At 46.0% G+C, this 22,251-nt stretch overlaps 1 protein-coding gene across 1 annotated transcript; it reads left to right on the top strand.

Moving 5' to 3' along the window:
- The first annotated feature begins 1,458 nt into the window (after positions 1-1,458).
- PIDD1 (p53-induced death domain protein 1) lies at positions 1,459-18,516 on the top strand. Its single transcript, XM_088057767.1, has 16 exons — positions 1,459-1,539; positions 3,188-3,555; positions 5,339-5,752; positions 6,461-6,664; positions 7,488-7,542; positions 7,742-7,943; positions 8,633-8,761; positions 9,067-9,246; positions 9,817-9,964; positions 10,966-11,101; positions 11,333-11,483; positions 12,811-12,934; positions 13,283-13,401; positions 13,820-13,927; positions 14,888-15,093; positions 15,851-18,516. The coding sequence occupies exons 2-16, from the start codon at positions 3,294-3,296 to the stop codon at positions 16,086-16,088; spliced, it is 2,676 nt and encodes an 891-aa protein (XP_087913893.1). The 5' UTR covers positions 1,459-1,539; positions 3,188-3,293; the 3' UTR covers positions 16,089-18,516.
- The last annotated feature ends 3,735 nt before the right edge of the window (positions 18,517-22,251 follow it).

Consider the following 22,251-nt stretch of genomic DNA (forward strand, 5'->3'; position numbering starts at 1 on the left):
AGAAAGGCAGGGGCTGGCCTCTTCTCTCAGGCAATTAGCAATGGGACAAGAGGACAGGGAAGGTGCAGCTTATACATTCAGAAGAATTTTTTCACAGAAGGTGTGATTAGACATTGGAATGGACTGTCCAGGGCAATGTTGGAGTCACTCTCCCCAGAGATGAGAGTTTAAGGAAAGAACGTGGTACTTAGTGGCATAGTCTAGTTGATATGGTGGTGTTTGGTCACGGGTTGGACTGAATGACCTTGGAGGTCTTTTCCAATCTGAATGGCTTCGTGGTTCTGTGAAATACTTCAACTCCATGTGTGGATTGGCTTCTTGCACACTGGGTGACAGAACCCACTTGTGGGACAGCACACTCAGGCAAGGCTCTCTGCAAGAGGGACAGGGCTGCTCCCATGCTGGGAGGCTGGGAGGTGGTAATCCTATGGCAAAGTCTCACCATGGGATTATGGGAGTCACCACCTGTGCTTATTCACTTGATTTCCTGCATTAGGGAAATTAATAGAAGTAAAAAGTTAACACTTTGAAACCCATGGGACCCAAACAAACGAGGAGTGTTGGTTCAGCAGCAGGGCTGTGTGTGGGCTGTGGCTAACCCTGCCTTGCCATCCTGGCGGTGCCCCAGAGATTCCCAGTGTGATGGGACTTCCGTGGTAGCTCAGGTGAGAAAACAACCATGCTCACAGTGTTATAACTGAGCCAGAGCTTGGAGCAGTAGTCAGTGGTTACTGTCTGCTCCCTGTAGGTGTTTACCAAACACCTTTCAATCCCCCTCTTGTTGTGCAACTGCAAAAAATGCTCTTCTTCTAGAGAATGACTATTTCTTTATTTGAAGAAATTTCCCGTAGGACCATGTGCAGCTTACACCAGAAGACTCGCAGAATCAATTAGGTTGGGAAAGACTTCTGAGATCATCAAGTCCAACCTATGAGCAAACACCACCCTGTCAACTAGACCATGGCACTAAGTGCCACATCCAGTCTTTCCTTAAGCACTTCCAGAGACGGTGACTCCACCATTTCCCTGTGCAGGCCATTCCAATGCCTGACCACCCTTTCTGTGAAGAAATTCTTTCAGCCTGAATCTGGACATCAGGTGGAGAGCATGTCCTGTTGTCCCAGAGGCTGACCCCCCTGGCTACAACCTCCTTTCAGGGCAGCCCCTGTCCTGCGCCCTCTTGGGCTCGCAGCCCCAGTTCCATTTCTCTCCCCGGATTTGTATGGAATGAGCACAACACCCGCAGCTGCCCGTGCCTCCCGCTCCCTTGGAGCCCTGGGGAGCCGCACCGCGACCGGCTGCGGTGCCGGGGCAGTGGCCGCGTCGGGAAATTCTACTTTCGTGTCCTTGCTGTGGCAGCAGGACGCCGGAACACGGCTCCCCATAGCATCCAGCCCACGTCCCATTGCTTCTGGCACCTCCCCCGTCCCGTCCCGCCCCGGATCGCGGCGCAGCTCCCGAGAACTTTTCAGGAAGTGGCCTTCAGAGCTCTACCCTGCCCAGCCCCGGCCTCTGAGTGCCCGGGGCCGGTGCGGAGGGGTGAGACAAGCGGGGCCGTGCTCGGCCGGGCACGGGCCGCGGCTGCAGCAGCTGCTGCCGGGGCCCGGACAGTGGGCGTGGGGTGACGGGGCCAGGGACACAGGGTAGTGCGGACAGCCCTGCCCGGCTGTGTGTGTCCATGCACGGTGTGTGTGTCCATGTACGGGCTGTGTGTGTGTCCATATATGGGCTCTGTGTGTGTCCATGTGAAGGGGTGTGTGTGTCCATGCACGGGGTGTGTGTGTCCATGTACGGGCTGTGTGTGTGTCCATGTGAAGGGGTGTGTGTGTCCATGCACGGGGTGGGTGTGTCCACGTACAGGCTGTGTGTGTGTCCATGTGAAGGGGTGTGTGTCCAGGTGAAGGGGAGTGTGTGTCCATGTGGAAGGGGTGTGTGTGTCCATGTATGGGCTCTGTGTGTGTCCATGTATGGGCTCTGTGTGTCCATGTGAAGGGGTGTGTGTCCAGGTGAAGGGGTGTGTGTGTCCATACACAGGTCTAGGTGTGTCCATGTCCAGGTGTGTGTTTTGGAATGTCTATGGCACCACGTCTGAACCTGTCTGTTGGCCCTGAGGCTGCCTCTGTGGCTTCCAGAGCTGCCCTCTGGTTCCTTCACCACTGACAGTTTTACAAAGCTGTGGCAGATGAAATTTTTTCTTACACATATCTGTAAGAGGGTTGTGTACATGTTGTGTGCAATGTCATTGCAAGAAATTATCGCCTTTATGCTGAAGCAGTTGTTTCACTTTTATCCCATTGGCACTCATTTTCACAAGCCAGGTTCAACGAGGACCCAGCACAGTTTGTGAGCTGCCTCTGGGCTCTGCTACCTGTTCTTCCTGTCCTTACATTTCTGTTCTTTCAGGGTGAGGCATACCTGCTCTTTCAGAGGGTGATGCCTCCCCCCAGACTGTACCTAGGGAACATCAGTGCTGCCATGTCCCACAGGCTAACAGTGAAAGCACTGCTCCTCAGGGTGTTGCTGGGGCATTAGCTTGTTTCTTCTGGCCTTGGACAACAGCCAAGTTTGTTCTAATTCTGCATCAATCAAACTTCTTTTTACCATTTACCAATTCAATCCGTGGCAGGGTTTACAAAGAGCTCCTGATAGTCACACCACAACCTAGTTTAATTGCCAAGCTCAAGAGGTGACATGCCTTTTTTATCCCTGGCCCTGACACGTTTTCTCTGCTGCCCTTTGTCCACTTGCTTTTATCCCATTGACACTTGGTTTCACAACCAGGTTCGATGAGAGCCTGTCACAGTTTGTGAGCTATCTCTGGGCTCTGCTTCTGGCTCAGCTCTCTCTGCCCCAGTTTTCTTCTTCACTTGTAAAGCTTCCCACTAAGGCACCTTGAAATCTGCATTAGGCATAGGCATTTACATTTCTATCTTTTAAAGTTAATATTGGTCTTTATTCTGATGGTGCGTAATTGCTCCATTCCCTGCTGAGATGTTGGCTGGAAAGATTTCCCTAGGAGGAGAAGCCTCTGTGACATCTGTCATGCTGCATTTCTGTGCTCTCTGCCTCCAAAGCTTTCAGTAACATACATGTAATCTTTCCTACCATCTTGCTGTGATTATGAACTCTTTCCAGCCACTCTGGACTGGGGCAGGAGCTTTCATCGTGCACCTGTGTTCTTTTTCAGAGCCATCTTTCCTCCTCTCCTTGTCCCAGCTGCCTTGTGGTGCTGCCAGTGCCTGCCTGCCTGGCAAGTCAGAGCATGTCTGGACCCTGTGGATGAGATACAGAAGATGGCAGAGCTGCTGGGGCTCAGGGATGAGTGCAGGGAGGGGACTTCAGGGGCTGCCCTCGTTGGCTCCTGCCTTGCAGACAACAGACTGAACCTGGATGTTTATCCTGACGGCTGCCACCGTTTCCTCCAGCTGTTCAAGGAGCAACAGGGAAAGGTGGTCCAGGTTGAGTTCCTCCGGCTCAGCAGCAATGATTGCCTCCTTGACATCACACTGGGCAGCCTTCCTCATCTGAAGCACCTGAAATCCCTGATGATTAAAGGTAAATTCCTGGGCCCATCACCATCCAACTTTTCTAGGCTCAGATTTTTTGTTAATCCTCTCCACATCCACAGGACAAACTGCCCTTGGAAGTGTTTTGATGCAGAGCCCCTTACCATAGCTTTGGCTCAGACTTGCTCACAGCTGAATGCAGATTTCAACAACATACAGCTTCTAGACTCTTATTTCCACCCTTTGTTTCTACGCCTGCCTGGGGACGGGGTTTTTTGGAGTCTGGTTGGGTTGATGCTACAGTGTTTTCTATAGTCATTTTCTAGAAGAAGAGAATTTTTTGCAGTTGCACAAGAGGGGGATTGAAAGGTGTTTGGTAAATGTTCAGCCCCTCTTTAATTTTTGTGAGTATAATAAGCTGTCTTTGCTGTGTTTCTGTCTGTATGAATCCATGCTTAATCCTTGCTTGCTGTCAGTGACTGTAGATTTAGCAGAGTTCAAGACAAACCAGAGGAGGCTCATTCAGATCAACATTTTATCTGAAGTAGGACAAAGGGTGTGCATGTAATTTGGCAAAGCATAATAACTGTTAGAGCTATAAATATTAGATCATTCTTTGACTGTCTCATCTGTTTATTGTGGGAGGATCTCAATACAGTTTGTATAATTTCTGTATCAGACTGAATCATTTGCTCTTTGGGAGGCAGAATTTTAAAAATAAATGAGAAAAGAAAGGGGGAGTTTGGGGGCAGAATTCAGGGTTCTAGCTGAAAACTGATAAGTCTGAGATTTGTTTCTATATCTGTCACAAATTTCTCATATGAATAATTTGATTTGTGTTTTCCCTCTATAGTAAAGTGGCAATAACAGCAGTACCTTTTATCAGTCTTGTTTTGTGAGATGTACACATACCCTGAGCATCCTGACGTACAATCAAGTAGTTCATTAAGATCTTACGTACAAAGTGCAAGGTGCCTGTTAGTTTGGTTGCTCTCATTTTGTACCATTATGCAGCATAAAGAAATGTTTGGTGCCCTCTGCTGTATATGGATATAAATAGAAAACTGTGGAGGAGTATGAAACAATGAACAAGTGGAAATGTTTGGAAGTCTCCTTTTGTTTGCTCAAGTTATTTTCCAGGGTTGCGACCCTTCTCCAATTTGAGTGTCACAAGCTGGGATACAAAACTCTCATTCTTCTCCGTCTGTGCTGTCTGCCCTACAAAATACTGAATTAACTAATTTTCTCCCCACATCTTCACTACTTTCCTCATGTCTGCCTGCAAAATACTGAATTACCTACTTTTTCCTCCCACATTTTCACTGTTTTTCCTCATGTGTGCCCCCCAGTCTTGCAAGGGCAGATTTCAGTCCTCAGGGCTGCTTGCTTCTCAACAGCATGGATAAAAGCCTTGAGGGCAAGGACTATTTCCTTGATGCATAGAGCATTGCGTGTTGGCCACTGGTAGTGAGGAAGAAGTGGGGATGGAGAGTGGGAGGCTTGGAGGTATATGGGCCACCCTGCTGAAGTGTGGTAAATGGAGGTAGCCTGGCTCATTCTGAGCTTTGACTCCAGATGTATTTAGCAGAGCTGTACTGGTTCACTGTGGCATCTCCTGATTTCATAATAGCTCTTCACTATTATACCCCTTTCACTGATCAGGAAACTGAGGCATGGAGCAGAAAATTCACTTCTCTGAGTACTTTGTGGTTAGTGCTGCTCATTGTGATCAATAGCTCCCAGTCTTGTGGATCTCTGTGCTGAGTCTCACATGAGGCTGGTGAGCTCTCCTGGTAACATACTGACCTCTTCCTCCACTTCCCTCCACCCAGGTGGCTATGCTAGGGATGAGTTTGGTTCCTATCAGCGTGGCTCCCTGACAAACTTGCCACCAGACTTTGGGAACCTCAGGTGTCTCACCCACTTGGATCTCAGCTTCAACAGACTCTCCACCTTGCCAAGCTGCATTCTCCACCTTCCCAGCCTCTGTGTGCTCCTGGTGAGCCACAACAGTCTGGTGACACTTCCTGAGGACTTTGGCTGTCTGAGCAAACTGACTTTCTTCTCAGCGAGGAAAAATCAGCTAAAAGACTTACCTGAGAGCATTGGGGAGCTGTCAATGCTGCAAGATCTGGATCTCTCAGAAAATGCTTTGGAATTGCTCCCTGAAGAAGTTGGGAATCTGCACAACTGCACAGAGCTGGATCTCTCTGGGAATTGCTTACTGAGCATCCCGGACTCCCTAGGTATGTAATTTACTGGGGAGGAGAGGAACATGGGCTTGCCAAGCTTTTGGTACAACCTCTGAGACCCTTAGTCTCTGTCCCCAGAGTTTTTGGCATAAACCGTGTCATACTGGAGCCAAATGGAAGGGGTATCCAGGAGGATCATGGTTGGTTCAGTCAGTGCCTTTGAGCATTAGCAACTCTCTGAACCACACTGTTTCTGTGAATCAGCGACACTGCTGAGATTTCAATATAATTTACAATGTCTGAGGATCTGGCCTGGCTGGTTTTGGGTAGCAGCTGGGACTAGTAACAGAAGAGCTGACGTTTGATGGGATGCAAATCTGGGCTTAAAAGCACACTGTCCCCTGTGGACCAGTCCACAGAACTGGACTCTTGACTTCTGCTGCCCAGCTTCCTGGGTCCTGTATTGCTTTGTGACCGAAGTTGTTTTTGATGCTGTTGTGAAGTCTTAAGACTGCAAGTCTTCAGACTTACAAATAAGAAGTGTCTTACCTGTATCTGAAAAGCAGAGGACAGAAAAGGTTGAGTTGCTTCTCAGCTAATTCTTTGCACTCCTTTATTTTGAGCTAAAGGGATGTTAAGCTTTTGTGCTTTTCCTTCATTATGTGTGTGTTTACATGGGCTGAGGAGAGAGGGAGGGTTCGAGCTGATGTGCAGTGCAATTAACAGCACAGATGGGGGGTCACTTCTTGTTCCAACCTGCAGCCAATTTGAAGTCTCTGCGTCGGCTGCATCTCCACAGCAATCTCCTGGTGACGGTCCCTGCCTCGCTTGCCAGCCTGCCCAACTTGTCCAGACTTGATCTGCAGAACAACTGCCTCCGTGCCATCCCTGCTGAGATCCAGACCTTGCCATTTGTGCACGTCCGAGGCAATCCCTTGGGAGAAACTGAACCGTCCCCGCAGGCTGGTAATTGCAAGGCTTCTGCTGCTGTGTGTTCTGCCCAGCTGTTCCCTCACTCAGCCCAGCATGGTGTAGATGGGTTTGGATTAGAGAAGACAAGCAGGGAGGAATCAGATCAGCATTTATTTATCTGGAATAATTATTATGTTATAAGGATACAGACAGTACTAGTTATGTTTTTATGAGGCCTATCCCAGTCTGAAGGGCTCAGCGGTCCCAGGAATTGGACTTTCTTGGTAGGGTTTTACAGTGGAAGTGAAAATGGGGCTCACAGGAAACAGATCAGGAGAGGTCCCTAAAGGGGTCCTGCCTTTTTAGCAGAGGTGAGCACCAGTTCCTGGACTTGCTAAGGCTGTGGTGGCTCATGCTAGAACCTCAGAGAGCATTCCGCTGTGCAGTTACCTCCTGCTTTCCTGAGGTTCACAGGCTGCAGAGGAGCAGCTCTTTGTCCAAGAGGAATGTGGTTAAATGAGCAGGAATCTGATCAGGGTTTCCCAATGGTGCTCATGTTCACAAGAGCAATCACTGATTCCTGGGGGTGGCCCAGGCAGTCAAACATGCCCCTGAGAGCTGCAGGGGTAAACTGAAAAATTTTCTAATTCCCTCTGCTTCTGAGTTTCCCTGGGGGAGAGCCAGCATTTTCTGTATGTCTTGGGACTTTGAGGCCTCATGCCATCCTCTTGCTGTGGTGTGTTCTGGAGCCCACTGCAGTGTGACCAGGATTCCATTAGCTTCTGTCAGATTAGGATTAAGCCAAAACTCTTCAGCCTTTCTTGTCTACCTTGGTTTAAGTACCTCTATCTCCTTCTCTCCAAATTTTCTGCCACAGATAAATCCAGTACCAGAAGGCTAAAAAAACTTGTTCTTGCATCAGGAGAGGTCAGGTAAGCCTCTGTTACTAAGATCTTGTATTACTGTGGTGTAAAAAGGTCCCAGACAAGGTGCATGGTGGATATTGCAGGAATGTATAGGAGCTTATAGCCTCAGTAGGCCAGTCAAGCACAAGTATGAGATTCTTCTGTTGATTTTTGGAGGGCTGAGGTCACTACACAATGTCATAAATGCATGCATTTTTTCTGGAAGCTTTACTGTCACCTCTGAAGGCTGCAGAGTGGTCCTAGCCTGTGGCATCCATTTCTACTTTCCGCCGGGGGCCACCTCTGATCCTCTGCGGATCTGCTTCCGATCCCTCATGCCGGATCCTCAGTGGGTAAAGCTTAGACACCACGATGTCCTGCTGAGTCGAGTCCTGGAGCTGCAGCCTCATGGGGTCCAATTCCAGCAGGTGAGGATACACCCAAGTCACCTCCTGATGAATCTACCTCTGCAGTAGCTCAGTGGAGTCTTCTGAGAGCACTTTTTGGACCTTTGAGACAGTTACCCTATCTGCTTATCTGATAGCTGCAGTTATCCTTGGTGCTTTTAAGTAGCTACAGGACCACCTCTCAAAGAAATCCTGCTGCAGAGAATCAGAAAGGACACAGCCAGCTTCTCTGATGCTGTGCTGGTCTGGCACCTTTGCCTTCCCCACTGCTCCTGATTGAGCTGAGCTATAACCTTTCTCACTCACAACCCCCCTGCTCCACCAGAGGGTAAATCCAGTGTCTGGCCTTAGCCTGAAAGGAGGATGGTTTGCATCCTTCTCTGAAAGTCTGTTTGTGTGGTTTGTGTTCAAGCTGGGGAGTAGTCACACCACTTACCAGCCCCATCATGGCTGACAGCAGCTCACTACAAAAGTTGCTTTGCCCTTTCTGCTCAGAAGGTACTGAACTTTTCCTGCCATCACAGTCCATAGCAGACCTGACATTTCCTGTCACCTCCCCAGAGACTGCATGGCAGAGCAGGTTCTTTGATTCCCTGCATACAGGCCATGTTCTGCTCTCCCTCTTCTTGTCTGCATAGGAAGCCACAGAGCAGAGCTGGGCTTGGTTTTATCCTTTCAATTGGTGTCTCACAGGAATGCTTTTTTGGCAGGAGGTGCAGATCTCTATGCCATGTATCTCACCTCAAACACCTCACCAGCATGAGGTGGTAGTTCGGACCTTCAGTGGGCAGAGCTGGAGTGATCTGAAAACAAGAGTGAAGCGGAAGAGAAAATCAAAGGTGAGCAGATTGAAATTACCAGTGACGCACTTTGTTCTTGTTTCCCTCTTTGGCTGTGCCCAGCCAAGAGTGAATATATTTGGAATATATCATTAGCTGTGTTTTGACCAGCTGCTATAAAATGTAGTGGATTTCAGGTCCAGGTTTCCTCTCATGGAGGTGTGTCTCCTGAAGTTGATGAGTGACAGCCTGCCATGCTTCATCCCTGATTTAGTACTTTCTTCTGTTTGGCAGGTACTCATTTTCCTGCCTTTATTGTATTAAGTTATATGCCTATATGTTTTCTCCTTTGTCCTCTGTTACAGAAGTGTGTGGCTCACTGTTGTGTCCTTCACTTCTCTTGGTTCCTTGTCGTGTCTCGACTTGTGCAAAATGAATGCAAAGTGCCATCCGAGGGGACATTGCTCTTTTCCAGTGTGGATCCAAACATCAAAGTGATCTTTCCTCCTGGAGTCACCAAAGAGCCTCGTAGTGTCAAGCTGCAGGTATGCATGCTTTTTGGTGAGCTCTGGTGCAGCTGTTTTCTTATGTTCAGTACAGAACTGAACAGAGATGTCTGCCCTAGGGTAATTCATGTCTAGACGTGGTTGCTTCATGGGCTGACCCATTTCAGATCACCTTCTCTCTTAACTTCCCTGCCTGCAGCATGGACCGTGCTCCATGCTGCCCTGTGTGGGAAAGGCACCTCCAGCAGATCAGTGGGTAGCAGCTATGAAGGGAACACAAGAGATTTTTCCTCTTTTTCCCTTGCAAAACTGACCCTAGCAAAAGAAGCTCAGTGAGAACTGTGGCTGGTGGGGGAATCTAATGTGGGTCTAATTCTAAAATCAGTTCACTAAAATTAGTTGTTCTGTAGAGCTGCTAGATGCTCATGTAATACTTTAAGTCCATCCCACCCCAACAGGTTGCCAGACTTCAGCGAAAGTTCACTGTGCTTTATTTCACAATGGGCCCTGCAGCAAGAGCAGCATTTGCCTGCTGGGTGCTGGAGGAACTGAGTGAGCAGTGTGGGAATTTGGTGCCTGACTGCTCACTGTGCTGTCTGCCACATCCAGGTGCTGCCAGTCTCTGCAGAAGAGATACAGGAAATCACAGCCAATGCAGAGTGCAAAGCCAGTCCCCTGCTCTACCTCTCCCAGGACTCCACGGTGGATTTTCTCAAGCCAGTGAGAATTCAGCTGCCTCTTCCACCTGGGGTCACAGGTCAGCTTATTCCCAAAACTGATGAAAGGAAATGCTATATTTGGAAAATGACAAATGGCAAGAGAGAATTTTTTTTGCATTTCCTGTTGTTAATAAAGCTTGCTGCTTTTCCTGCAGGAACAGCAAGGTGTGTCCCCTGACTGTGTGGTGGTGCAGAGCAGTGGGAGCTGAAGGTAGTTCAGGTCCATCAGATCAGGGCTGGGGTTCGCAGACCAGAAAAGCTGGGAGAATGGTCTTGTCAAAAGGATTTCTCTGCCAAAACACATATGTATTTAAACTGCTGGTTTTACTGTGGTGGATTGGAGAGGCACTCCTGCCCACTGAGGAGATGCATTATAAAAGGGCTTTTGATTGGGAATAGCTTGAAGCAGGAAATGAACATGCTGCCTCCTGAGCTCCGTCTTCTCTTTTCCTTGCATATGAATCAGGTGCTGAGCCATTGCATTTAAAAATGTATGATTGCATGCTAAGCCACATCGCACTCTGAAAACTGCTAAAACCAGCCTCAGTCATGGCAGGGATTCCTCTGTTTGCTGAGTACCCTGAGCCTCCTTACTTGTATTTTCTTTGACCTCACCTGGTTTTCTTGTGAAGAAATACATGGCCTTCATTATAACACTACCTGGTATTTGTATGCCTGAAGTGTATCAGGATTGAGAAGTCTGTGGGATGTACATTAGAAAGAGACAGAACTTAATTAATAACCCTAGATTTTAGTGATGAGAATTGTAGAATGAATCTGTTGGTGGGAATGAGCACACTATCATTTTAACTCTTCATAAAAATGTATTTTGCCAGAATATCCCAAAAGCAATGGGATAGCCTGGTCCTCTTATTGCTGCTCTTTGGCCTAATTTCAGTCCTGGATGCTGAAGAGAAGGCCATGAACTCTTATTTGGTGGCTTTACAAAGTAAATCACCCAAACCTGTAGTTGACTTTGTAAAGCCATGAGTAAAGGCTTCTGCTGCATATAGCATCTCTTGATCATTGGTGTATTTAGGGCTAAATTTGGATCGATCGAGACTGCATATTCTCCATGGTGACCTGGAGGGCCAAACCTGGAATGATATTACCAGTGATGTGGTGCTGGAATTCACCCATCTTTATGCAGTGTTTGAAGTCACTCACTTCTCCTGGTAAGTGCAGGATTGGTCCCGATGAAAAGATGGGATGTTCCTCTGCCTTGCTTTTCCCACACTCTGACCAGAGGCCATGACATTAACTCTATCTCTTCCCTTCTCCTTTTGCAAGTCAGGCCTGGCATAGCACTTTGTTTCTACCTGTCATTCTTTCCAATCATGTGGGTGTGACACTGGCACCTTTCTCTCAGCATGTTCCCTCCTTTTTATAAAATTCCTTGTCTTTAGGTACTGGCTGTGGTACACCACCAAGACCTACATTGGAGGCATTGCCAAGAAGGTCTATGAGCGGCTGCGTCTGTACCAGGTGAACTTCATTGCACTGCAGAGGAAGAAGGATCCTGAGCAAGTCCTGCTACAGTGTGTCCCCAAGCACAAGGTCTGATCTGGGTTGCACTGCCTTGTTCCTGAGCTTCTCGGACTTCCCTTTGTAGGATGTAAAGGCAGCAGGGCACCGAACGGTCCTGTTCACCAGCCCAGAGTCATGGCTGGGGTATGCTGTCACCACACTGTTGGTGGTGTGATACTGACTCGCAGGGAGCTGGGAGAAGAAAAAAACTCATTCTGTGCAGTGGTAAATGCCATGCACTGATTTCCTCCCCTGCAAACCCTGAAGACTGGGCTGCTGAAATAATCTGAACACTATTACTGGCCATGTATCTGCTATTATCATCCAGCAAACATGAGGCAAAACATGTGGGCTTAAATTTAAGTCAAAGTTTACATGTCACTTCTCTGACATAGGATAGGTGTGAAAACATAGTAGCAGCACTGCTTGTTTTCAGCTGGAGTGGTTAGAAATGGTACTTTAATTTATATTCCTTGATGTTCTCAGTTCAAACACTGGAACATAATGTATGAGCACTCCTTAATCTGCTTCAATGCAACATCAGGTTAGTTTATGCTGAGTGTGAGCTAATCTGGCTGATTTTGTCAAGAAGGAGATGGGAAGTGCTCATGCATTCTCTTCTGCTGCCTCTTCCTAGGGGTATCAGCCCTCAGCAGTGTTTTTTCAGATTAGTGTATGAGTGTGCAGCTGTGGAGAACGTGTCCCTTGGCAGGCAGTGCAGGTTGGTGAGGCGAGGGTTATTTTATCAGACTGCCACTACTGAGCTGCGTATCCAGCCCTGCATAATTCTCTGCTCTGGTTGCTCCTTTTCCTTACCTGTCCTCCTGTGACCTGTGGACACAAACATCTGCAATGATTTTTTATATGGGGTTCTGGGCTAAAACTGTCTCCAGATGAAGCAGCAGTGACACTCAGAGTGAGACTGCAGTTCGGGTGTGTCTGTAATCCTGCTAGGAATGGTCATGGAGTGAGAGAGGTTTACTGTTACAAATAGAAAGAAGAATCTAACCTGACTCTTGCACTGCCACTGTGATCACATGCTACAAAGTCAAAACGAACTTTCGGGTGTCCTCAGCTGTGTGCTATTGTAGCATGTCTTTTTGCAGAGAAAATGTATTTGAATAGTGAGTGGGATATGGTAGTAAGTAAATCCCTCCGTGTCTTTGAAGTTATAAAGACCAGTTAAAAAGATAGAGACAGTACTGAAAATGCTTTTTTAGTGGGTGTTTGTTCATTTGTTTACATCTTTTTCACATGAAGTAGTCTTCCCTGTTGAAGGTGAGAGGAACATCATGGGTATAGAAACATGGGTCAGGGGACAGATGTGCTTCAGACCAAACACTGTCTTCTTTGTCAGGTTGACCCAGTGCTGAAGAAGCTGCAGAACCGCTATCGAGGACCTGAGCCATCCGACATGGTGGAGATGTTTGAGGGAGAGCAATTTTTTGCAGCTTTTGAGCGAGGCATCAGCATTGATATGGGTATGGCAGTACTGGGCTTGTTCTGCTCCTACCTACCTACCTCTTGTCCTGCTCTGGCCCTAGACATGTTTCTGCTGTGGGTGATACTCCTCCATGGCGTTCCTCTCTGTCTCCAGCCCACCCACTACTCACAGCAGCCAGCCCCTGGACATTGAATTTATCACATTCTCTGGTCACACAACTTTTCTGTTTGCTTTTCTTTATGAAAGTGCTGTTTGCAGACTTTAATTTCTTCTCATGCTCTTGTAAACCTGCAGAGCGCAAGAGCCAGGTGGGTTTATTTTTATGACTGATCTGCTTCTGCACACTTTTCTCCACAAGTTGAATCCTTTCTGCTTCTCTGCACAGATCGCCCTGACTGCGTGGATGGACGTCTCTCATTTATTTTTTACTCCCACTTGAAGAACATGAAGGAAATCTATGTGACCTCCCCTGTGGACAGAAAAGGCCAAGCTGTAAAAGGCCAGGTGAGCAACCAGTTGCACTGACTTCTTGTTTCCTCCTTCATCATGGCTTTTACAATACTCATCATAATAATCTCTGAGCGCTGGGCATGACTCTTTTCCTACCCTCTTTCTCTGGCTTTGCATTTCACTGACTAAACTCTGAATAATCAAGAAGTGTAATCTTGAAGGATCACTCATCACTTAACTGTCTGACTTACATTCCTGCCATTAATTTTTGGGGTGCTGGCAGGCAGTCCAGCCTTTATGACAGAACCTCAGTGCTCCTCCCAGTTACACGTAATTGAGAGACCATATTTGTGGGCTGAGGATAGATGAGAATGCTGAATTAATTCTTTTCCAAATGGAAAAGACATGGTGCCAATAGGCTAGGCCACTGTGCTTGAATCAGAGCCTCACTGTATGCTTTCTCTTTACAAAGGTCTCTTTCTACCGAGGGGCAGTTCCTGACAGCATCCCTGAAGATGCCAGCAGGAGGAGAAAAGGTCCAGACTCTCTCTGGCTTGCTACTCTGCCCATCAAACTGCCTGTGAGTTGTCTCCTACAGAAAAATTAATCTAGATGGCGTAAGAGCATGGCATTCCTGCTCAGCTAATTTTGTTTTCTTCCATGAGAAGGCATGCAGTGAATGAGCACAAGAAATAGCTGCCCAGCTGTGTCATGGTGGAGATTTTACACTCCCCGTGTGCGAGCTCTTCTGAAACCAGAATGTGAAGAGCTGGGAGTGGTCTCCACCTCTCCTGCTCATCTTGCCTGTCAAGCACAGGCTTGTTGAATGGGTGGTCAGAGAGTCAGAGAGGGTGGATCCTTTGAAAAAATGAGAATGTAGTATGCAAGGAAGCTCGCTGTAATTAAGGAAAGCATCTGTTTTGTTTATAAATTTCTTAGTCACACAGCTCATGCAGCAGGAAAAAAGAAGGCAATAGGATGAGGTAGTTATGCTGGATTTGAACATTGAATGTAGGTATTCTGGTGTGAGCTTTAAAGGCTAGGCTGTATGTTACAGTGAGATATGCAATTTTTGCTTAGGGAATTTAAGTGACATTTGAGAAGCATGAAACAATAAATACCTTGGTAGGCTGAATACTTTCCTTCCGATCACGTGTGGTGATCTCACATCCCTTTCTGACACACACAACCTCAGCTACAAACCTAGACTAAGTGCTCTCTTACTGCTGAGGCAAATACGCTTCAGGGATGTGGCTTATTTTAAACTGCTCTGTAAATGCAGGAAAGGAAATTTCCCATGCAAGCTATGACTGTGAGCACTACGATTCAATATTTTCCTGAGGCAGTGAGCATTTCTGGTCACTGCCAGTGTGTGTCCTGCTTGCTTCTTACAGCCTGACCCTTCAGCCCCAAGAACTTCCTTTCTCCGCAGCGGAAGGAAGGAGATTTCACTGCGGAGACTGAGTGGCTGGACGCTGTCCTCTACAAAAATAGATGGTAGAGGAAAGAATGTTCTTTCTCTCTCTTCTTTCTGACACAGCAACTGAAACCCCGCTGGGATGAGAACCCCTGTCCCCTGCGTGGCTTCTCCTTCCCTCCCTTGAACCTGGGCAATGCTGAGACTGGGTACCTGACACAGGCAAACCTGCTGAACATTGCCAGGCGCGTGGGAGCTGACTGGCAGAGCATCGGCCTCAACCTGGGCCTGACCTACCAGCAGATTGAGCGCATAGGATACAATAACAGGTGCGATGGGACACAGTAATCAACAGTGGTGCATTACATCTATCTGTCCATCTATCTGCAGTGTAATATCATAAATCAGTGCTTGGCTGGTTGAAAGTTCTTACACTGTAATTGTTTCACTGGATTAAAGATGGGTTGACTAATGGGTCTTCTGAAAGTAATACCTTTTATAATGGGAAACTGATTATTTTCTCTTGCCATTTTAAAATAAAGCTTTTTTGTTTGAAAAACAAAATTGGGAAATAACAAACCTGATGAGCTTTGTAGTTCAGCTGAGTTGCATTCTTCTTTTGTTCTATGATTGGATTCCTGGCCAGACTCCATCTCTTACAAAGAGAAATGATCTATGGCTTTAATTGTGAATATCATCGTTATTCAAAAAGAGCTTGTGGTACATCATGGGACATGCACCCTGACCAAAAAGCCAAAGCAGTAGGAGAGAATTAGACTTGTTATGATCAAACTAATGTTCCTGTGAGGAAATTATATTCAAAAGCAAAATACCTTAATTTCTTAATACTTTCATTATTTCAGTATTTCTTAATACTTTCATTAGGAAAACATTTTATAGAGAAATGTTCATGCAGGAACTGCAACTCCCCTATGCTGGGTGGGGAAGAGGCAGGCCCATTGAGTGCTTTGTGTGTCTGGATGGCTTCTTTAAGGCTCTAGCCAGGGCTGGGACTTAGGTAAGATCTCTTTGGTTTGCTACTCAGGAGAGCGTGTTGGTTACTTCTGTCCTTCCTCCTTTCTTCAGAGAGGACCTCAATAAGCAGATCCTGGACATGCTTTTCTCGTGGGCTCAGCAGAACTCAGAGGATCCTGACTGTGTGAGCAAGCTGATTACAGCCATGAAGGAGAGTGGCCGCCAGGACATTGCTGATGAGATTGAAGATGTCATTGAGCTGGGGCGGAAGAAATACAGTGAGTCCATCCGCCGGGTGGGCCTGGAGCAGGAGAGCAGCACTGAGGACTCTGCAATAGCTATGATGTAGCACCTAGCAGAGAAAAATGGGGTTTGTATGGGACCCCTGTGTGTACCCAGAGTGACAGTGCCTGGGGGCTGCTCCCTTCTCAAGAGCCAGTGTCTTCCTGAGGAGCTGGGCATTGATTCTCTTGGGTCTGTACTCACATACCACTTCTGCCAGTCCCAGGAAGTTTAGAGTGCAGTTATGAACTGATTTTCTACTTCTACTTCATGACCTTGAGCTTTAGCTTTCAGAAATGTGGAGAAATTTAGAGACTGAAGTGTCTGTCTGTCAGCTGAGTAGTGGCTTAAGTAGTGTTTGATGAATTAATACTCATGTTACATGTGTTCATGTATAACTTATTCCTGAAACTGGAAACACTGCTGGAAGCACTGGGTGTGATGTGGTGGGGACTGTTCAGCCATTTCTGTTAATGATGTGTTCTGCTCACATGAAAATGTGAACCGTATTCCTCATGAAAATGTTTTATATTTTTTTCAAAATCTCTTCCGGTTTTCTTAAGTCCAAACAAAACCTAAGTATTTGTGGGGAAGAAAGAAGAAACTGATTTCTAGAAAAACTGCCTTTTTTTTTTGTTTTGCTCCAAAAGCTATCATGAAACAAATAGCCTGCTGCACTTGCAAGCACATTTTTAGATGACACCTACATACTGCTGATCTTTGACAAAGTTACAGTTTTATTTCATATTAAAAAAAACCAACCAAACAAACAAACAAAAAACCCAAACAAAAACATGAACTGTTCTGGGAGAGATTCTGATTTAAGGGAAATTAAGCTTTCCATTGCAGTTTCCAAAGGGTAGTCTTCCAGTGAAATGTGACTGTGTAGTAGTGAATGTGGGACCTCTCCTGAAGTTTGGTGAAAAGCATGACTTAAATTTGCATTTTAAAAACTTGTCTGACCAGCTGTGAAATAAGGCACTGTTGTGGGTTTGGCATGAACCATGCTGAGCTAACTTCTCGGTTTTTCAGCCTGAATATCTTGTGTAAGGCTGGAAGCATTTACTGCTTTTTATCTGCTCAGTGATTTATTACTGAGGTACCCTTCTCTTCCTGTTCCTCATCTCATAATGGCCCTCAGTTAATGACCCACTAATGACAGTGAAAAATCACATGCAAGCTTTTTGAAAGATTACTGTGATTTAAGTAAATTCAAGTCTTTCAAGACAGGTTTGAATTCAGCATTATCCTCTAAACATTACTTAAATGGCTGTTCTTAGTGTGAAAAAACAAAAGTGTGTTTAAATGTGCCAGGTTGCACCACCCAAAGTCAACGTGCAGTTGCAGGTTGGATAAATCCAGGCATTTTCTTCTCCTTGTGAAGAATCGTCAGTGGCTTCCCTGATGCTGCTTCAGACCTACCATCAGTATTATTGAAAGAGAGATGTAAAATCATTCTACTTTTTCTCTCATTTCAGGCTGTTCTAACATCTCAGGCTACAGTGCTGACTGTCCAGTCCAGAGCACTGGACAACAGTTTGCAGATTGCAGTTGTAACTCTAGGCCTAGCCCAAGTCTCATGTTGGGTTCAAGTCAGCAGTGCTCCTTTGAATGTACATTTTCTCTTGTATTGTGTGTCATATGTTATTGTTTGTAATTTTCATGGATACCAACAAGGTATTTGTTCTTTACTCCAGTTTTGGAGAGATGCATTTGAGCATATTGCTCTTACTGGGAATAAAATCAGCACTTAACTGTTTCACAGCATGGTCTGCAATTCAGTGGATGCCTTGAGTTAGATGGAGACTGGTCCCTTTAAACCTGCTGGCAGGTCACAGGTGAGCTTGGCTGTGCTGTGCAGAAATGGGAGGAGAGCTCCTGTTTGGATACTGCGGGTTGCAGAGCACAGGACAGACTGCAGCTGAGTTCATGGTGTCCCTGGAGGGTGGCTTTGCTGCAGTGGGGCTATGCCAGGAAAAAACCTTCAGGGAATGAGCTGAGTTCAGGTGGAGCAGGTCTAGGGAGCAACAAGGCTAATCTAGAAGGGACAGTGTGTAGGGTAAGCCTGTCCTCCAGTGAAGGTGTGGGAGAAGTCTACAGGAAGCACAAGGTAGCGTCCACAGCCACAATAGGACAAAGCTTGGCTGCACTTCGCTTTCCGTCTGTGATAGTCAGGCCAAAGCTGAGTTAGGCAATACTGAAATAAAGGATAGGTAGGCTGGACTCTGTGGAGGACTCATCCAGGCATCAGCAGAGCTACAGCTCTTCCAGGAAACAGCTTTGTGCCAAGAGAGAGGAAGGTCAGTGCCAGATGTTCAGATTACTCTCATAATAGGCTGCAGCCAGGCCAGGCGACAGCAGATACAAAACCCTAGACAGTTTAATCAGTAGAACAGCTCTTCAGGATTTGGGCTGGTAACTTAAGGAAAGGTAAGTATTATACCCCAGACAAGGATTGTTATCTCCAGTCTTTCCCTGCTGAGCCACAGCCACTGGGCTGGGCCTCCTTGCATGCATCTGGCTTTCTCCTTGAAGTGACACCAAAGCAAGCACCGAGCTGAGGACACTGAGGTGCTGGTGGGAAATCAGAGCAACTGTTCAACTGCTCTTTCCTCAGCTGACTTGGCAGCAAATATTTGAGCTGGATGAGAGTCAGTGGAAAACACTATTTTGAGGTGTGTTATCTTTATCAATAATCTCTTTGAGGCACAGTAAGTCTTTCATAAGCCTATAGTTGCTATGGCTGATAACAGTTGCAGTAGATGATTGATTGAAACAGCAAAAGAAATAACTAACCTGGCATTTATATTTTGAATAAAAATATGACATTCTTTTCTGACTCCTGTCATGCATTCATCACATACTGGAGTAGTATCTTTCTCTTTCCAGCTATCTGGCTTTTCCTGGTGCCTAATATGCACCTTACAGTGTCCCACACATGATCTGGCAGATTTTATGGTTTTTATGGTGCATGATCCCAATGTATCCAAAATTCTCCTAAATAAATTTTTACCAGGAAAAGCCTACTTACAAAATTTTTTAAAACTAAAGCAAGAAATTGTTTGGGAGTAGGAACATTTTTCCTCTTTTATTTTTTTCTGTAACATTTATAGCTCTTTAACTCTCATAATTAAACCCTTTTCTACTTCATACACTTGCAGATCTCCAACAAAATGACCTGGGTATTTCCCACATACCACTTCAAGTTTCTTCCAACTATGACAGCCCTCTAGCTGCCAGGACAGATCCAGCTGAGATGCTCCTACAGATATTAATAAAAAAAAAAATAAAAAAAAAAAAGTTGAGAAATGAAAGCCCAGGCAAAGCTCAAATCTGTTTATTAATTCCATAAAAAATACAAGGGAAAGCCTGATTATGTTCTGCAGGGGGTTAAACTGTTTACACAGTCCTGTCAGTAAAGTGCTGTATAATTCCCAGTAAAAGACCTGACTGAAATATGAAATTGAGAGTGAGCCCACAGGGGCTGTGTTCAATTTCTCTGTTTACTGTGTGCAGGCAGCAACACTGTAAAAGTCAGCACATCCATAGGATTGCACTGATAAGGGACAGGAGATCCCTGAGGACTGGATGGTGCAGCCATGAACCTCCTGAGCTTGATGCCAAAACTGAAAGAGCGTTAGAAGACACCCAGTTTATAAAATTTCCTGCTGCTTGGTGTAGGAATCTGGCCGAGGTCTGGTTGGCTTCTACCTCGGGACCATGTCGGTCAAGAGTAATGGTGATGATAAAACAAAAGGACAGGCACGATGGAGTAACCCGAAACAGAAATACTTTAATGAGGGTAAAACAACAAATGAGGTAATCTGACCAGCAAGCGTAGAGCGAACTCCAAAGGCCAGGGCCAAGGTAAGCACAAAAAAAAAAAAATATATATATATATATATATAAATATATAAAAGTATATAAGGGGTAGGTTTGGGGTGGAATCTGAGGGTAAGGGTCCAATAAGAAACAATGATTAGGAATATGCAGAACAACGTGACACTCAAAAACCAATCAGAGGAAAGAACTGGGGAACTTTCTAGAACCACAATCTTATAATGATAGAACATGCCACTTTCCCAGGGGTAATGCTGGGAGGGTACTGCTCACCCTAACTTTAACACTGGCCTACAGACAAGACTCCTGTGGTTTTTAGATTGATATTTATGGTCTGATTGGCTCCAACAGCTTCAGACATGCTTATGTTTATACTTGACGGTGTGATATGGCTGGTTTTTCCAAAAGGGAAAGAAAATCTGATGGCCCTTAAATTCCCTGTTTTCCTACCAAGGGAGAATCACCCCATATTTTCAGCCTTTAACACAAGAGTGGCTTTCACTACTGCTCTTGAAAGGGAGTGGGACTGGCTTTCAGTCACTGGTGCATCAAAACCCCAGCCCAGGACTGTGTCAAAGTGAGCCCACCATGCTTATCAGTTGGTATTGTTAAAATGAAGAAAACAGTGTTTGCTGCAACTGAGTGTGTATTCATTTCCTGAACTCCACAGAAATAAACTGTGTGTCCTTAAAGCACCATTTTGCTCTAAATCTGTCTTGAAAATCTGTGAGGAGAGTTTGACCCTTGTTCCAGTTTCCATCTACCTTGAAAGAATTTGGTGTCTGGCAAATATAGAAACTAGGTAGGCAAAATGACCATGCCCTTATTCTTCCTGTCTCACAGTAGATCTGTAGGTTGAACCCATCCAGAAGTTTCTGTTGGGGAGCTGGAGCTAAGATCCTTCTGCTTGGTTTGCTCACTGAACACCAGTGCAGTTCTTACCTTTTCCAGACAGGAGATGGTAGAACAGGAAAATGTGCAAGGGGCAGGAGGGATGCTCAGAGATGAGTCCTACAGGGCATTTTTAACTCTTCTCTTACAGCAAAGTATTGCATCTCCTGGGAAAGGATGAAGACTCTGAATACATGGTTGCCATCTACTGTATCTCAGCTAGGTGGCACCAAATGAAATAGTCCAGTATCACCCTGCAAATCAGCAACAGTGGCTATTTTTTTCTCCCCTCTATGCATAGTTCTAATGCTGTGGGATGTTTGACGCCAAAACATAAATGTTATATTCAGAAAGTGATTGATTAAATTGGAGGGGAAACAAATCCTCTAAAAAGCAAACGAAAACAGAAAACTGAATATGTTCCTATGTGGAAGGAGGAAGAGATTAGGGGCTGCCTTTCTCAGGCAAGAGTTGGATCTGACAGCAGCAACAGAACATGTAGAGAAACAAAGCAGGCATAGCAAGTCAATCAGACATCTCCACTTGCTTTCTCTAGAAAAGCAAGATGGTTGCAAATTTTGTTTCTGCTGAAGCCCTGTGGATAAGAGGAGACCACACTTGCAAGGGTCAGGGAAGGCGGCTGTTGCTCAAACCTCTCCTTGGAGCCATGTGGCTGAGCTTCACTCCTGGACTGAGAATTCCAGTGGTGATCCAAAACAAACCAGCTAGCATTGCTCAAAGGGGGAGACAGGATTTCTACTCTGGACATGTCAAGCTTGAAAACATCTGCTGTGCCCTGTTTTCAATGCATCTCAGGCTGCGTACACAAAGTGCCATGTGCTGGGTCACCTGGTAGAGCCACATCTTGGGGCAGGCCCTGTGTGGTCATCAGCTGCTGGGTCACAGGAGGCCAGGGAGGATAGATTGGGCACAACCCAGAACAGCCAGGTCAGCTGGAAGGTGTTCCTGCCCATGGCAGGTGAGTTGGACCTTTGAAGTCCCTTCCAACCCAAACCATTGTGTGATTCCATGAAGCTGGGCAGGTTTGATTAAGCTAACAAGACATGAGAGCTTAAGAGATACTGTCTGCAGACATTCAGTGAGTAACTTGGGAAAACAGTGAGATAATATTTGTTATCTCTTAGCTGCCAAGTTGTCCCAAGTTTTCATGCTTCTACAACCCTGCCAGCCCTCTGCTTGAAGCAGCAAGGGTAAAGTTTGGAATTTCTAAAAGACCCCTCAAATAGCTTAAGAAATTATTTGAGTTTTCCATCCTAATGCAGGAAACCTTTTTCCTGATCAAAAGAGACACCAGGGTATGGCAGGCCCACCTATGGCAGCAGTAAGAACTTAAAGTTTTGGGTATGAACAGGATCACACAGTGATCTGAGTAACCCAAGATGTGTCCCAGCCACACTATCTCTGCCAGGTTTCTGCCACAGGCCAGATCTGATCTTCTGGTGGTGTTTAGCATCAGCAGGTTCAGAAACATCAAATCT

This window comes from Pseudopodoces humilis, chromosome 7, assembly GCF_049639895.1.
Source record: "Pseudopodoces humilis isolate 2021_Gansu_Grassland_sample_001 chromosome 7, ASM4963989v1, whole genome shotgun sequence".
Classification (NCBI taxonomy): domain Eukaryota; kingdom Metazoa; phylum Chordata; class Aves; order Passeriformes; family Paridae; genus Pseudopodoces; species Pseudopodoces humilis.

What these genes read in the sequence shown, in the direction of transcription:
- PIDD1 (XM_088057767.1), top strand. Translation starts at nt 3,294, where the DNA reads ATGGCAGAGCTGCTGGGGCTCAGGGATGAGTGCAGGGAGGGGACTTCA. An exon ending in CTTGCATCAGGAGAGGTCAG is followed by an intron (nt 7,543 to 7,741) that starts GTAAGCCTCTGT and finishes TTTTTCTGGAAG; the next exon opens with CTTTACTGTCACCTCTGAAG. An exon ending in GAAGTCACTCACTTCTCCTG is followed by an intron (nt 11,102 to 11,332) that starts GTAAGTGCAGGA and finishes CCTTGTCTTTAG; the next exon opens with GTACTGGCTGTGGTACACCA.